We start from the raw sequence: 15,979 nt of genomic DNA on the forward strand, positions 1-15,979 counted from the left end.
GTCAGCGCCTGGGGGTCTTTATGGAGAACACTCCCCTGGCAGTCACATCACCATTCACCACCCACTGCATCTTTTCAAAATAGGGAACAGCCTGGAGTTTTGCACAGGGGCCACACCCATGTAATGCACCTCTCTGACCTCCAGGTGCCACCCCAGCACACTGCTTCATACACAGACTAAAACAATCTTTAACATCAACTCATTTCCCCATTTAACATAGTACAGTAAATACAACGGCGAGGCCACCATACCCACTGTCTCCAGTGAGCCCAGGGCACTCTAAGCATGAGGGGATTAAAGTGAGAGGATCCTCTTTGTTGTAGTCACCCAGCTGCACAGGGCTTGGCATAGGCTACACGGGGACACACTCTTGCCCTCCACGACCTCCCCTAGGCAGGGGCGGCTCTAGGAATTTTGCCACCCCAAGCACCGCTGATCCCATGGATTCGGCGGACCTCCCTCAGGCATGCCTGCGGGAGGTCCTCTGAAGCCACGAGACCAGTGGACCTTCCACAGGCAAGCTGCCGAGGGCAGCCTGCCTGCCGGCCTCGCAGCGCTGGCAGAGCACCCCCCGCAGCATGCCGCCCCAAGCACGCGCTTGGCGTGCTAGGGCCTGGAGCCGCCCCTGCCCCTAGGACAGAGGAATCCATGGACACAATTTGGGGGAAAAGGGGAGGGGAGAAATAGGATTCACGCCATTCCCCGGTAACCCACACAGTGTCAATGTCATGCCACTGTGCATTCTGAAACCCCTGAGCTGTTTGCACACAGCCTCCCCCTGGCATTTTCCACCCAGCCACTTCCTAGGCCTGAAGAGAAACTGAGGCTGGGGAAAGGGAGTGGGAATAAAGGAGATCAGAAAAGGATAGAAGTGGGTAATCAAGAAGGCAGGGACTGGGCAAGAGAAGTGGGTTGGAGCTCAGGGACGGGGAGAGGAAATAGTGGTTGGTGGTGGGGTGATATGGAGAAGGGAAAGGGGAACCCCAAGAGCATGGGGTGAATGTAGGAGTTGGGAGCTCCAGAGAGGTTGGGAGAGGTGTTCGGCAGGGTAGGGGGAGAGGCTGGGGGAGGGAATTTGTGGAGCAGGTAGGAGTGAGAGAAGGGGAAGAAATGGGAGGAGGTCCAGGGGTGGAATGAGCAGGGACCACTCCACACTAGAGTGGCAGATGGGGAGCTGGGATGTGAATTCCCTCTTGCCCCCCATCCTGTTCCCAATGCTTTAAGGAAGCTGGGGGCCTGGTAAGGAGCCACTGCACTAGCACCAGGACTCCTTGTACTGTGTGTATGTAAAGCTGCCCCAGGGAGGTGGCAGAGGGAGGTGTGAAGGAGTTACTGGCGGAGGGTAAAAATGTGGAAGCCTGCAGCGGGGGGCTGCAGAAAGAACTGGGACTGGGGGGATAGGACGGGAGTGAGGCTGCAGAGGCCATGTCTGCCAGGCTCTTCAAAATGGCCTGGGCCTTCTTGGTCCATCCGTCCCACCCTCTAAAACAGGGCTGGCTCCAGGCACCAGCATTCCAAGCTGGTACTTGGGGCGGCACTCTGCAAGGGGCGGCAGTCCCTGTTTTGCCCCCAAGCAGCGCCGAATTGCCGCTGCTGGTGAGGGGGTGGGGCAGTCCGTGTGCCCTTAGGGCGGCAGGCGCGTTTCCGGTGGCAGCAATTTGGCAGCAGCAGCTTCTGTGTTTAGCTGTCCGCGGCGGCTTCAGCTAAATATAGAAGCTGCTGCGGAATTGCTGCTGCTGCGGAAACGCGCACCCCCCCTCCCCACCGCAATTCCGTGCGCTGCTTGGGGCGGGGAAAACTGTAGAGCCGGCCCTGCTCTAAAAGCAGCTAGTGAAGATGGCATCGGCCTGGTGGAACTCGGCGGCCACCTCTTCGAAGGTGCGGCCCCTGGTCTCCGGCACTCAGAAGTAGGTGTAGAGAACGGGCCTGTGAAGAGCAGGAAGATATAGGGGCCCACCAGGTGCTGGGAAGGGAAGGGAGGGAAGCAGGTTAGCAAGGTACCCTACATCCCCAGGCCCCTGGCACATGAAAGGAAGGGAAGGGAGGAAGAGGGTGCTGTAGTCTACTAATTCTCCATTGCTTTATTTTCTATTCCTTCTCCCCTCCCCGCGTTGCTTTTTTCTCTGTGTCAGTACCTCTATTAGCACCGGGAGGGCAAGGGTTACAAGTGCTTCAAAAGTAGGCACAGTACATCAGGGGCCCTATCATCTTTGCAGGAGCACTGCTGGCTCCTATGGAGTGTAGGGACAGGCATTCCAAAAACCAGGGTCGATCTGGCTCTCCAAGCCTGGGGAGTACGCAGGGAAAGGACTGCACACCCAGCCCCAACCCCAGCATACGTCTCCAGGGGGAGGAAGCTGTATGTAACCCATTCAGTGTGGCTCTCTGTCTCTCTCTAGTGGTGACTGGGCCTCAGGCTGAAGTGAATGAGCTGCCTATACTGTACTGCCTCAGCTCGTTTAGATCAAGCAGTAGAAGCTCACTTACTATGATCCAGAGACCCAGGTTCAGTCCCTGCTGCTGACACCCTGCCCTGGGGCATTGCATTACACACATTATGGCAGGTCACAAGTGCTTTAGAAATAATGAGCAATGGGGCCCTCAGGCCAGTGACCCCCCTGGCCTAGAAGCCTATCAAGGTATGGCTGCTGGGTATGTCTGTGCTCAGGACTTGCTTCACTCACCAAGCAGGGTCCACAGGCTGCTGGGATCCACACCCCAGTTGCAAGGAGAAGGTGGCTGGCAGGACAGGGGCATGGCCCTGTGCTATACCAGCCCATTCAGAAGTATCTGGGAGGGACTCACTTCCTTCTCCTATATTGGCCAGGCCCATCAGCATCCCATGCCAGCTGACCACACCTCCCAGGGCACAGTGCTCCTGTGGATGTGTCCCAGACTGCGATCAGTGCCTGGCCTGCAACAAGCCTGCCAGCAGGGGGACTGTGGCTCTGTCTGGTTCCTCAGATCCCTCCCTGCCTCCTTACCCAGGCCTGGAGCTCAGCTGTGAGCCACAGTCATGGGGCATGATTGGGTACAACTTGCCCTACTTTGTTCCAGTGCACATTTGGGGCAGATCTTTCTCCCTGTGCACTTTACGCTCCCAAGGGAATGATGAGCCCCCCCACTCCATACCAGTTTCACAGTGGTAATGGGTTGTACACCATAACATACCTCTGGCCACCTTAGAACTTGGTGGTCGTCACTGTTCCACTCCAGGACGGATCTCAGACCCTCCTGTTCCAAGAGCTCCATGTCTGAGTACATGGACTAACAGAGACTCTCTATTAGCCACGAGCAATATAGGGCCTGCTTTGTCAATCACTCTGCGCCTTGTGCCGTCAGTTATATCAGTGCAAAGTGGGTGTAAAACGCTACCGTTCTGCTCCCAGTTCACACCCACATTGCACTGGGGTAAAGGACAACACAAGGGGCAGGGCAGTGGTGAGTCAGACCCAAAGCTTCTCCTTCTGTACATTTTGATAGTTTTATTGGCATGAGCATGCATCTAAGCGCTGCCAAAGACCGTTAATACATCAGGTATCCTGTGTATGTGGCATTCTTTTCTGTGCTAATGTGATTTTACAGCATCCAGCTCTGATTCAGTGGCAGCTGGCCATACTGTGATCCTTTTCCTGCCCTCACATTCATTTTTTTACAGTGCTTTCCTGCCTCTCTTCTGAGTGGAAAGTCTGTCCCTGCTTCTCAGAGCTCAAGGAAGCAGCTTTCTGGCACTTGACATTTAAAGATGCAGGAAATGTCTCAATTTCTCCCATCACAGTGACCGCAGTCAGTCTTCCTCAGGATTCCCCTGGGTCTTGCATCTCCCCACTCTCTAGCTCTAATTTGTAATAATTGCTTTTGGCTTTGTCTTAATGAAGAAAAAGGATGCATTCTGAACTCCAATTAGCTAACATGAGGAAAAATCCTAGTGAAGACAAGGCAGATTGTAGTTTTCACGTGAGTCAGCAGGTTGAGTTAAAGACTACAGGGGACCCTAAGGTTTACCTTGACTTGCTAATTAGTGTTACTCTACAGACTGTCTTGTCTTCACTGGCAGAACTGGTTGGGAGATGGAATTTCTGTCCCAGGGGAAATTATAATATTTTGAAATTGGTTTTTGTTCCAAATCGGAAGAAAAAAATTGAAATTTTGAAATTTGTCGCAGAATGGAAATTCTCAAAAAATTCAATTCAGAAACATCAAAAAGTTTAATTTTGATAATGTTAAACCATTTTGTTTCAATAACATCTAAGCATTATAATATTAAAATTAGTAATACGATATAATATAAAAGTTGAAATGAAATGATAAATACCTTGTTGAAAGGAAATGTTTCGACATTATTAAAAAAGAACATTTCAGCATTATCTAAATCAAACAAAAATTTTAAAATTAATTGTTTCGACAGTTTGCCCTCCAAAATATTGCTGAAATTGAGAATTTCTGAGAATTGTTGTTTGCAATGTTGTAATTGTGTTGGTCTCCTGGAGAAGAGCTCTGCGTAACTCAAAAGCTTCTCTTTCACCAGAAGAAGTTGTTAGTTCAATAAAAAATATGACCTCATCCACCTTGTCTCTGTATTTTCCGACAAAACATTTTGATTTAGATGAAACTGAATTTTCCAATGGAAATCTGTTCCATTAAAAATGTTTCATACAGCTCTGTTCAGGAGGATTTTACCTTGGGTTAGCTTACTCAAATTAAGAATTCACCTTTTATCTTAATGACGTGGGCAGTGTAGTCACGCTTTATTGCCGAGGGAGAGGTCCCCTGGCCATAAAAAATAACCACCCCAGATGAGGAGTGCTAGCTTTACTGCCAGGAGTGCGGCTTTTCAGCGCTAAAACTGGTGCTTTTCAGCGCTAAAACTTTTGTCGCTCTGAGGGTTTTTTCACACCCCTGAACAACTAAAGTTTTAGCGCTGAAAGTGGCAGTGTAGACACAGCTTTAGAGAAGACAGACCCCCTGCATGTGGTAAGAGTCTGCCTGTGTTTTGCACATCTTGCTCTAGTTAGGTAATCTGCTTCTGCGCAGGGATTTATACTTTGAGTTTCTTGTGTTTTGTATGCTGAGCTGTTCTTCCCAGTCAGCAGCATTTACAGTCTTCAAGGTTTGGTGTAGTGTTCTGAGTGTTTTTCATTTGTGAGCAATATCATGCATGCCCTGGTTCTGGAGGTTAAGGCTGATGAGGCTTGGGTATGGAGGTGTGTGAAGGCAGTGTGTGCTTATTAGATATCTGTTGTGGGTCCTTTAAGAAGCTTCTATTTGACAGACAACCAGGGGGCCTTCTCTTTGACTGCAGGAAACGAGTAACTCCCTCAGAAGCCAATGGGAGTTATCATATCCTGTGCAAAGAGATTCAAGCCCATGAGAGGGCTGCATATACCAAGTTTGAGGACACTGCTTGAGTGCTTTGTGGTGCAAACGTAGTTTGCTGTCTCTGGAGTTCTCACTGGAAACCAGCAAAGGTCACCCCGGCGATCCTTATATCCATATCCCTTACCAGGAGCGGCTGATAGAACATGGCTACGATGAATTTATGAAACCAGTTCCAACTACTGGTGAGCCCCATGGTGACAGGACGTGCTGATTGGCTGAAGAGCTCTGCTGTGATGTACCAAGATATGGGACCAGGACCAATCTCATAGAATGCCACCATGGTGAAAAGGGCCAAGATGAGAAAGTACTTTGTCCATGGCACTTCACCCTGTGTGCACAAATGCAGAGAGATGGGAAGGACTGAAATACACCAGTGTCCTGCCCCACCGTGCAAATTACCATTCATTGTATTGCTTTGTCCCTTGGATCTGAAGAGCTGAGGGTGTTATATAGACATTCATGGAGTTAGTCTTACAGCCTTCCCCAGGACAGACTCATTCTCCCCAGTTATAGATGGGGAAACTGAAGCAAAGTTCACTCAGAAAATCTGTGGCAGAGCTGGTTCCCAATCCCTGCTTTATTCAACAGACAACACTCCACCCTTTTTCCTGCTCTAAGTAGCATATCCTGCCCTCAGCCTACTCCTGCCCTGTCTTAGGCTCTTAGCTCTACACACAGTGCCTCCACGTCCTTTACTCTGACCATTAGATGTCACAGCTTCCCTCTCCCTAGCTGAGCACTGGATGAACTGTCTTGTTCTCTTCTCTAACCCCTGAACATGCTCCCGACCTGCCCCTTCTCCTACCAGACAAATACCTCCCATTTCCTTCGGCTCTAACTGCCTTTCCCCAGCACTTCCTTTTTGTGCCCTGCCCTAATCAGTAGCCATGTTCATTCCTTAACCCAGGCTGTAACAATTAGATGAGCACCACCCATTTCCCTCGCTCTAGCCACTAGACATACTGTCTGTATCCTTCTGCATCCTGCTGTAACCACTAGGTCAGAGCCCTATGGACCCATCCTCTAACCTTGAGAGGACACTGTTTGCTTGCCCCCAAGTACACAGAGGCTACCAGTTTCCTGATCTAGCCACTAAAACATGACGTCTCAGCCCTTCTGCACCGAATCCCTGTGGTCTCTTGCCATGACTGGTGTCCCACAATCCTTAGCAGTCAAACATGTCTCATAATCATTTGTGGCCATCGAGGATTGTTGGATTGGGACCCTCGCAAGAAGCCCTGGCTGATTTTGGTGGGGGTGCTGAAGGGTGAGACATGAGGTGAGGCTAGCAGGCAGGGCTGACCCCAGTACCTCCTGCCTCCTCCCCACATGTTCTCTGCTAAGCTCCAGGGAAGGGGCCCTTTCATGACAGTGATGAGGCACCTAAGCACCAGGCCACCTTTCAATGGCACCTTTCTGGTCAGAGCAAAGGCTAGGCAGAAAGTTGCAGAGTGGGGCAGCAGCAGCAGCAGGAGGAGGAGGAAGCAACTTTCTCCTTCCGGCTTATACACCCCGTTTCCCAGTGCCCACCCCCTAATCACGGGGACAGAGCAGGAGTAGGGTGAGGGCAGGATGCCTCTTACCCCACAGCCAGCCTCTCACAGCCCACCTTAAAGTCATGATCCCAAGACTGAGAGATGGGGCTGAAAAGCACAGTCTCCCCGGTGCCCTCTCTAACTAATAGTCACATTGCCTGGCTGCCTCGCTGTCATCACAACCACACGTCTCTTCTGTTACAGTCTCTCTCTGCTACAGTTCGCACTTGAGGCCAAGGCCTCTCAGTTACCTCTTGTCACCACATACTTCCTTCTTGTCTCTCTTCTCTACCACATAGAACTTCCTCTTGTCTCCTGCTCTAACCACTAGACACGCACGTCTGTCCTGTGCACTAATAACTAGACAACCTTGCCTGTCAGCTGTTGCCCTGACCACTAGCCAGCACCCCTTCCCTGTCACCTGTGCTAACCACTACACTCAGTACCTGGCTGTCTCCTGTGCCAGTCACTGCACTACACTACCTCTCACACACTTACCGTGTTCACTGTACAGCAGTCCCTGACTGCCCCCTTCTGTCCATCAGACACCGCCTGCCAATTCCCTTCTGTACCCACTACACACACTGCCACCCACCCAGTTCCGTGCTCCAGTCAATAGGTTACATTGCTTTCCACTCCCCTGCACCAGTCATTTTACTGCACTACCTTCCTGTACTTGCTCTACACTTTAGACTGCTGTTGAGACCCGGTAGCTTTTAGACTGCTCTGCCCCTCAGAGTGGGATGCTCTCCACTTCATCCACATTCAAGAACATCAATGAGAGGGAGATAGACGCATCGGTGGTTCCCGAGCACTGTTCACCCTGAAGTATCCCAGGGATCCACAGTTTGCAGCTCTAGGAACCAGTCACCCACCCACTGAAATGCAGCCACCAGGCAGGAATGCTGGGAGACAGAGCTTGTCAAGAATACAAGGGACACCACCTCTGCAGCACTTTGGGCCCCTAATACCCTGGTAGGTTTGGGGAGATGGACTATGCCATAGGTTATGAAGGGCAGGAGGACAGCATCCCCTACTGCTGTGTGTGTGTGGTGTGTGTGTGTGGGGGGGTGGAATTGTGAGAGTGTGCATAGCTAGTATATGAAGGACAGCACTTCTAGCAGCATCATACATCCCTGCTGCCATGTTAAGGTGCTAGGGGATGCAGAATTGCCTGGTTATTAAGGAAGAATGTTCCAGCAGCACAACAAACCACTACACTCCATGCTGGGACACTGGCAGCTGGAGACTATGAAGAATGGCACCTCCAGCAAATTAGGTCCTCCTAATTCCATGCTGTAGTCCTGGGAATGGAGCAAGTCCAAGTAGGATAGGAAAGACACCACCTCCAGTAGTGTGGTTAACTCCTAACACCATGCTTTTATTTTAAGAAAATGAAGAGCAGCATCCCCAGTAGCACAGCGCCCTCGACACTATGCTGTGGTGATGGAAGGTGGACCATGGCTCCATTTGTTTAAACCCAGAAGAATGCAAGGGTACCGACTTACCAGTGTAGCAATGGAAAGAGTGAGCAGCATACTGCATAAAGCCATAACAAACTGACCAAACATGAGCAGGCTCCTCCGGCCCAGTCTCTCTACAAGGAAGACCTGGAAAGGAAAGAGAAGATTCTTCATACAGTCCTGAGGTTCTTTCTGCTCTTTTATTTTAGCCCTTGCACAATTGTACTAAGCATCTAACCCAGGGGTTCCAAACTTTTTACTGGCATGGCCGCATTTTAATTAATTATTTGTTCCCAGGACCCCAGACATTTTGCTCTTCAAAATGGCATCCTCCATGCATCGTGACCTCGCATGCACCATGCATGTGAAGTAGAGTTGCTAGTCCTCAAGGATTGTCCTGGAGTCTCCAGGAATGAAAGATTAATCTTTAATTAAAGATTATGTCATGTGATGAGACCTTCAGAAATACGTCCAACCAAAATGGGCAACCCTAATGTAAATTCATGCGGTGTGGAGCAAAATGGTGTCTTCCAGACACTAGAGATCATCACAACCCCATCTGCTGTTGGCATGACCCCATTTAGGGTTGCCACGCTCAGTTTGGGAACCACTGATCTAACCCATGTTCTTGATGAAACATTGAACAGCACCATGAACCTTGCAGGCACCAATGATATGTTAAAGATGAACCAGGGAAATGAGTCATTCAGAACCAGAGTAAATTTCAGTGGAGAACCATGAAAGATTCCATTTGCTCATCAGACCTTGACCTTGCCTTATAGATCAGCTATAGAAAGAGGTAAAAGTGAGACAGGATATAATGGAGGACTATAAATAATGTATGGTAGAGAGAAGGTTATATGAGTGTTCCAATATACCCTTTCTCCTTAATGCAAGAAGAAGAGGGCACTAAAAGACAGCAGATTTCAAATGGATACAAGCAAATACTTTTGGATATACATTATAATTAACCTGTGGCGCTTGCCTTGCCAGGATATTATTGAAGAAAATACTTTAGAAAAATGCATAAAATATGTTGATGTAAATGAGTGAAAATTACTAGTGGTGTCAGCCCACATGCTTCAGGCCATGGCCTGCTCACCAGCAGTGGTCCAGGAAGACATTTCTCACCCCCTCCCCAACTCCAATACTCTGATGTAGTGATGCAAAATTGTTACAGGGTTTTATTCGTTCTAATGAAGTATACAACATTAGACTCGTTCGGATACTGGATACCACCCAATTGAATAGCCCATTGGTCTAGTCACTGTGGCAGGCGGGACGGTTGGAACAGATGGATGAGTAATATGTTTTGATATGGAAAGAGGGTGGATAACAGATCAGACAGGCTAACTGGTATGTTTCAGAGTGGTAGGATGTAGAATACAGGACTAGAAGGAGGTGAGATACTAGACCAGATGAACCAGAGGATCTGATATGGTAGGGCAGAATGTAGAATACTAGACGGGATAGGTGCAGTGTGGATCTGGTATAGCAGGAGGCAGTATTTCAGACTAGCTAGACTATTGGTCTGTTCCCATCTGGCAGGAGGTGGGATGTCAAAAGGAACAGACCATTGTTTTGTTTCTATACGGTGAGCAAGTCCTATGTTCTGATTGCCCCCTGTGCACTGGCTGGCACAGGACAGACTGACTGCCTATCAGCCAAACAGCCAGAAATGAGAATTAAAGCCCTGTCTGAAGCTCACTTACAGAGAATATTGTGAAGAGGATGTTAATGGCCCCAATTCCCATGGTGGTGTGTGTGGGATGGGCAACACCAGCTAGCCGGAATATTTTTGTGGAATAGTTGATTATCTGGGAGAAAAAGACACAAAGCAACATGATGAGAAAATGCTCCTCCCCTTTTAAATCAGCTGTAGGGTCTCCCCCTCAAAGCTCACCCCGAATGCCAGCTGTACCACACCTAGAGATTCCCCTTTATTTGCATTCAGTGCCCCCCTCCCCCCCACACACGCACACACTGTACAGAATCCTTAATCATTGTTCTCTCTCTTTGCCCCTGGAAGTTCTGGTCGCTCTGTGGCCACCTACAGCATTGAACCCTGACAGCTGGGTGCTGGTATTAAGAATGAGAGCAATCAGGATGGGCTGCTTGTAGCTGGGGACAATGAATAGTCTCAGCATGGTAACATCCTCTGTTCCCTTAAGGTTGGCTGCTTCTTCCTTCATCTCCTCAATCTCTTCCAAGACGTCTTGGGTACCTCTGAGCCTCTGGAGTTCTGTAAGGCACCAGAGAACAGGAAGAATAACTAGACAGTGTCCCTGGAATCTTCCCTGGCTCTGAGTGTGACAGTTCCACAACTGATCTGCAGTGCCAAATGAGTTAATGAGCTCTCTGAACCTTTCATGGATCACCTTTGAAACTCCCCCTGGTTCCAAATGACCCATAAAAATACAACCATGGCCATTCAGGAACACAGCATTGTTCTGTCTAGTCCCTCTAGGGTGACCAGATGTCCCAATTTTATAGGGACAGTCCTGATTTTGGGGTCTTTTTCTTATGTAGGCTTCTATTACCCTACACCCCCTGTCCCAATTTTTCACACTTGCTGTCTGGTCACCCTAAGTCCCACAAACTGTCTTTGATTGTGGCCCATGCCAGATGCTTCAGAAGAAGACAAAGCCCTCCCTCATTGTGCAATATTGTCCTCTGAAAAGGCATTTATTCCTGACTCTCCACAAGCTGGAAATCAGTTATGCCCTGATGTATGGGAATAGGTAACAGCTTGAAGAATATGCTGTAAGGAACAACTGCATTACATCCCATCTCTCTGATGCCTGTGGATCTAGGTTTCACAGTCCTGCAGTTTTGGGGGTTTAGTGGGCATTTTGTGCCTGACCTCTGGCAGCCAGTTCATCTTCATGGCAATTGATGATAAAGTAACGGGGGCTCTCGGGGCAAAAAGGGAGGGTGAGGTACTGGAGGATGGCAGGTATGGCAGACAAGGACAGCATGAGTGGCCACCATCGGCTAGTGCCCATGACGTTCTCCAGGCTCATGATCTGAAACCAAGAGACAGAAAGAAACTTTTCAGAGAACATTATCTCATGCCCAGTAGGGGGAGGCAGTAGCCTTCTCTGTCCCACCAACATTGCCCTGTGTCATAAACCCTGAGGATGAGGGACCCAAACCCAGCACCTTTCTGGACCAAGAGATGAGAGTCATGCTGCTTGGTGTGCCAGGCCTCTGTACCAACAGTGCTCTGTTTCAGATGCATAGGTTTGCAAAGGCATTCAGTGTGTCCTATAGAGGGATATATCCTTCCTCATGCTCCCTCCCTGCTCCCTCACCTCATGTTCTGATGGGCTCAAGCCTATGAGCCATAAACCCTCACATTGCTGGAGCTAACAGAAATTCCATTATTCCTCTTGGGGCCTGGTCTCTGTTGCAGAAGGATCTGAGTTTTGCTGTGAAATTCTAGGTGGAAATTATAGTTGTAATCCTTGTCCAGGGCCAGCTATTTACCTGCCCAACGAAGATGCCCACTGTCTGAGACAGCTGGTTCATGGTGGAGAAGGCCCCACGGACCTGGTTGGGGATATCTCCTGGATATAAAGGGGAATCAGGGTCATGTTGAGTCCACAGAAGAGTCCAATGAGGAAGCGCCCCACAATCAGTGCCTCCAGGGAGCCTGCAATCTTGGAGACGCCCATGAATGCCACGGCCATGAGGGAGAAGGAGTTAGCAATCAGGATGGAATTGCGCCTGAGACAGCAAAGAGATAGCAGGGCGGGTTATGGAGGAAAGGAATACATTAAAGTCTGGCACATAGACACTGGCTCTGACCCTGAACATGCCCAGTATTCTCCCTGGCCCAGGCCCTGAAAATACACAGCTTCTCTTTGACATGGCCCCTGTAAATACTTGGTACTATTCTGGTACTTGCTCTGGGAACAGGGGCGGCTCTAGAGCCCAGCGGGGCAAGCACCCGCCTGGGGCGGCCCTTTCCCAGGGGGGCGGCAGGCTGGGCCGGCGGACCTGCCGCAGTCATGCCTGCGGGAGGTCCACCGGAGCCCCGGGACGACCGGACCTGCCGCAGGCATGACTGCGGATGGTTCGCTGGTCCCGCGGCTCGGCTGGACCTCCCGCAGGCATGACTGCGGCAGCTCAACCAGAGCCGCCGGACCAGCGAACCGTCCGCAGCTGCGGGAGTGCGGGAGGTCCAGCTGAGCCGCGCGACCAGCGGACCCTCCGCAGTCATGCCCGCGGCAGGTCCGCTGCTCCCGCGGCTCGGGGGCGCCTCCTGGGCATGATTGCTTGGGGCGGCCAAATTTGTAGAGCCGCCCCTGTCTGGGAATACCCTGTGCCTCTCTAGTATTGACTCTGCACTTTCTCTGCCATTGTGTGGTGATTAAACACAGTCCTACTGCATGTATCTTCCATAATGATCAGCCACTATGCCCACAGTGAGCTCTGAAACAGTGGCCCTCAAAGTCAAGGTGCTGACAGTGAAGGACCAAAGCATGGTGAGTGCATGGAGAGACATGGGCTCCTGGAACCGCTCCTTCCAGGTCTGGTTGAAGAACTCCTCAATCACCTGTGTAGGAGAGAAACAATTCATGCCAACTTCTTCTCAGCAGTCTTTCCTGCACCTACATTATGCCCAATGTGCATTCCGCTTTGCTGGTGAAACCACTCACTTCCTCATTGATCAGTTCAATGATAGCATCTCAGGCAGGCTGGGACTCGAGCTGCCATCTGCCATTGTCATCACTGCATGCAGCTCTGCTCAGCCTTCGTTCCATTCCCGTCACTCCTCATTTCCTCCAACCTCCAGTCTCCTTCCCTTCATCTCAGGACAATCCCATATTTCTTACCAATCTTTTCCCTCTCTCTTCATCCTCCTTTTTCCTGTTCCCTCCACCTTTATCCCTCCTTCCTTTCAGCTCCTTCCCCCTACAACTCCATCCTTCTCTCTCAGTCACCTTCCTTTCTCCTCAGACTTTATCAATGTCTTCATCTTTCCATCAGCCTTAATTCTCCTCTCCTCATCCTTCATCCCATCCCTCCTTCATTCAATCTTCATCACTCCTCCTCACCCTTCCGCAGCTCCCTCTCAGTGATCATCTCATCATACCTTCTTACTCCTCACCATCTCCTTCCATCTTCCTTCAATTCCCTTCAGCCTTCACCCCCCTCACCCTCCATCTTCCTCCACATCAGCCCCCACCCTTTACTCCCCCTCAGCTTTCAGTGACTGAAAAGTGTTGACACCAAGGAGGCAGAGAAATTGTTCAGGGATGGGTGATGCAAAGGAAGCAAATGGGATGAAACTGAGCCAAGTGTGAAGATTTCAGACTGGATCATCAGGAAACATTTCCCGACCGTGAGGGGTTTGTGAGACTAGAGTCTCCCCAAGGGAAGAGATGGAAGCCCCACTGCTTGGGATAGTTAAAACAAGGACTGGACAAAGCTCTGGAGAACAACTGTAGGGAACTACCCTGTCCTGGTGGATGGGGGTGGGCTGTACTGTTCTAGATAACAATGTTAAGATAAATTAACACTGTGCTTTTTAAAGCTGATGGCCTAAGTTCACCGTCAGTGAAGAAAATATCTTGTAATGAAGAGGAAGGATTGTCCAAGAGTTAGGACACTAACCTGGGATTTTTAAAGACCTATATTCATGTCCCTGGCTTTCCCCTGTGACCTTGGTCAAGTCCCTTAGTCTCCCTTTGCCTCAGATCACCATTTGTAAAATGGAGATAATAGCACTGCCCTGCCTCACAGGGGAGTTGGTGAGGATAAAGACATTAAATATTGTGAGGCACTCAGATAAATATGGCAATGGGAAGTACTACAGAGAGAATGTCCTGTTAAGTGAGAAGTTCTGTGGAGAACCTCTGCTCAGAGCAGATCTACGTCCTTTCCTGCAACGGTGAACATTAAATAAATGTTTCATTATAATGCAAGAAATTATGTGAACTCTTGCCTGCTTTTCAGAGTGTGCTAGCGCCCACCTTTCACAAGGTGGGCCTGAGATGAGGCCTAATGTATGGTTTTCCTATCACTTAGTTGTAGGAGTCAGTCCCTCTCTGCTCCTCAGCACTGCGCATCCCATTTTCCAAGCTCCATGCCACATTTCCTTCTCCTGGGCATTTACCATCTGTAGGGCATTGATGTTTCCTGTGTGGTAACCAATTTGCAACGATCCCAGCACCGAGGCCATCACTGACTGTACCAGGGGCCGAGTGACTGTTTGCTAAACAAGAAAATAATTGCACAACATGGTCAGTAAACAGGAGCTCAGCATTTCAGTCATGTGTCTACCAGACACTCAGGAGAAAGCATGGGGTTTTAAATATACCACTGAACATATCTCAATGTACTGTTGTGTAGATAGTGAACACATAGGGTCAGCCATGACCAGCTGATGTCTTTTAAAGGTGTTAAGTCCTGTCTACACTAGATACTAACACGTTTATAACCAGGACTTAATTCAAATGTGTTTTTAAAATACAATTTATTTTTTCAGTCTAGACAATGCCAGACATCCCCCATCTCCAAGCTCTGCTACCTTAAAGCATCACCCTTTGCAGGGTGCTTCCACCCTTCTTATAATACCTGTCTCTGGGGGCAGGGACAGATTAAAGCATAGGCATTACAGGCCTGTGCCTAGCATCCCAGCTCTTCAAGTCAGAATTTCAGCTGTTTTGTTTCTAGCCCTGCTGGTTGTGAATGAAAACCTTGAAAGTGTGAGCTGAATGTTATCAATGCAGTGGTAACATTCAGGAGAGCCTGAAACAATATTCAGAGAGGTTTGAGCTGCTCCATGCATCTCAATTGGGTGTTAAGTCTGAAATCAGCTACAGGTGGGGACCCTACTCACTCACTCTACCCCAGTAGAGGATGCTGTAGTGGGAAGCCCTTACTGCTGCCTCCCCATCACAGCTCTGCTGGGGTATTGTCAACAGAGATCCCCACACAGTGCCTTCTGCTTGTGTGGGTGGGTTTGAGCCCTCTCCCCTCCTGGGATGGACTGCAGAAGCCCACCTGAACACAGGGAGTGGTGGTGTTCCGGAACATGGCTCTCATTTGGGTAGCTCCTGCCACTACTACCCCAAGCAGCGTGGGGCCTTGAGGGCCCCACTGAAGGGTATGCCTACTATGGCCTAGAATTGCCTTAATCTAGCCCTGCCTGAGACTCTGCCCCCTCACACCTCTACTCCCCCGAAGAATGCTGTTAATTTCCTGTGATATCCCCAGTCTCCAGAAGGTGGAAAGAAGGGCATTTAGCCCCAGTACAATCCAGTCTCACATTCAGTCTCACATAAAAGGAACTACTTTTCTTGTCTGATGTAAGGATACCTTTACCACAAAGCAAATCTGGATTGTATTTACCTTGTTCCAACCCATACAATGGTGCCGGCACCCTCAGTCCTGGCCAATGTGTGGGGCAGTGGGGTTGTGTGTGACCCTGTCAATCCCTGGCAGGGGATTTCTCTCTGGATATTTTCCCCTTAAAAGGATTCTCAAGTGGTCAGCTCACTCAGCCACACCCTAGGGCCTTCTGGGAGAGAAAGCAGGTCCCAGTTTTCTGGGCAACATGGGATTTGTTTGTGTGTAGTATCATCACTGCCC

The 15,979-nt window shown here is 49.7% G+C and overlaps 1 protein-coding gene across 1 annotated transcript; it reads right to left on the minus strand.

Moving 5' to 3' along the window:
• Window positions 1-5,449: 5,449 nt before the first annotated feature.
• Window positions 5,450-15,973, minus strand: LOC120372325 (solute carrier family 2, facilitated glucose transporter member 1-like). The gene is given in 9 exon segments (XM_039489374.1): window positions 5,450-5,707; window positions 8,423-8,524; window positions 10,090-10,194; window positions 10,432-10,619; window positions 11,241-11,403; window positions 11,867-11,931; window positions 11,934-12,106; window positions 14,502-14,600; window positions 15,740-15,973. Coding segments are annotated over 8 exon segments (1,068 nt in total). The 5' UTR covers window positions 14,516-14,600; window positions 15,740-15,973.
• Between the last annotated feature and the right edge of the window lie 6 nt (window positions 15,974-15,979).

The sequence above is a fragment of the Mauremys reevesii genome, linkage group 1 (assembly GCF_016161935.1).
Source record: "Mauremys reevesii isolate NIE-2019 linkage group 1, ASM1616193v1, whole genome shotgun sequence".
Lineage (NCBI taxonomy): Eukaryota > Metazoa > Chordata > Testudines > Geoemydidae > Mauremys > Mauremys reevesii.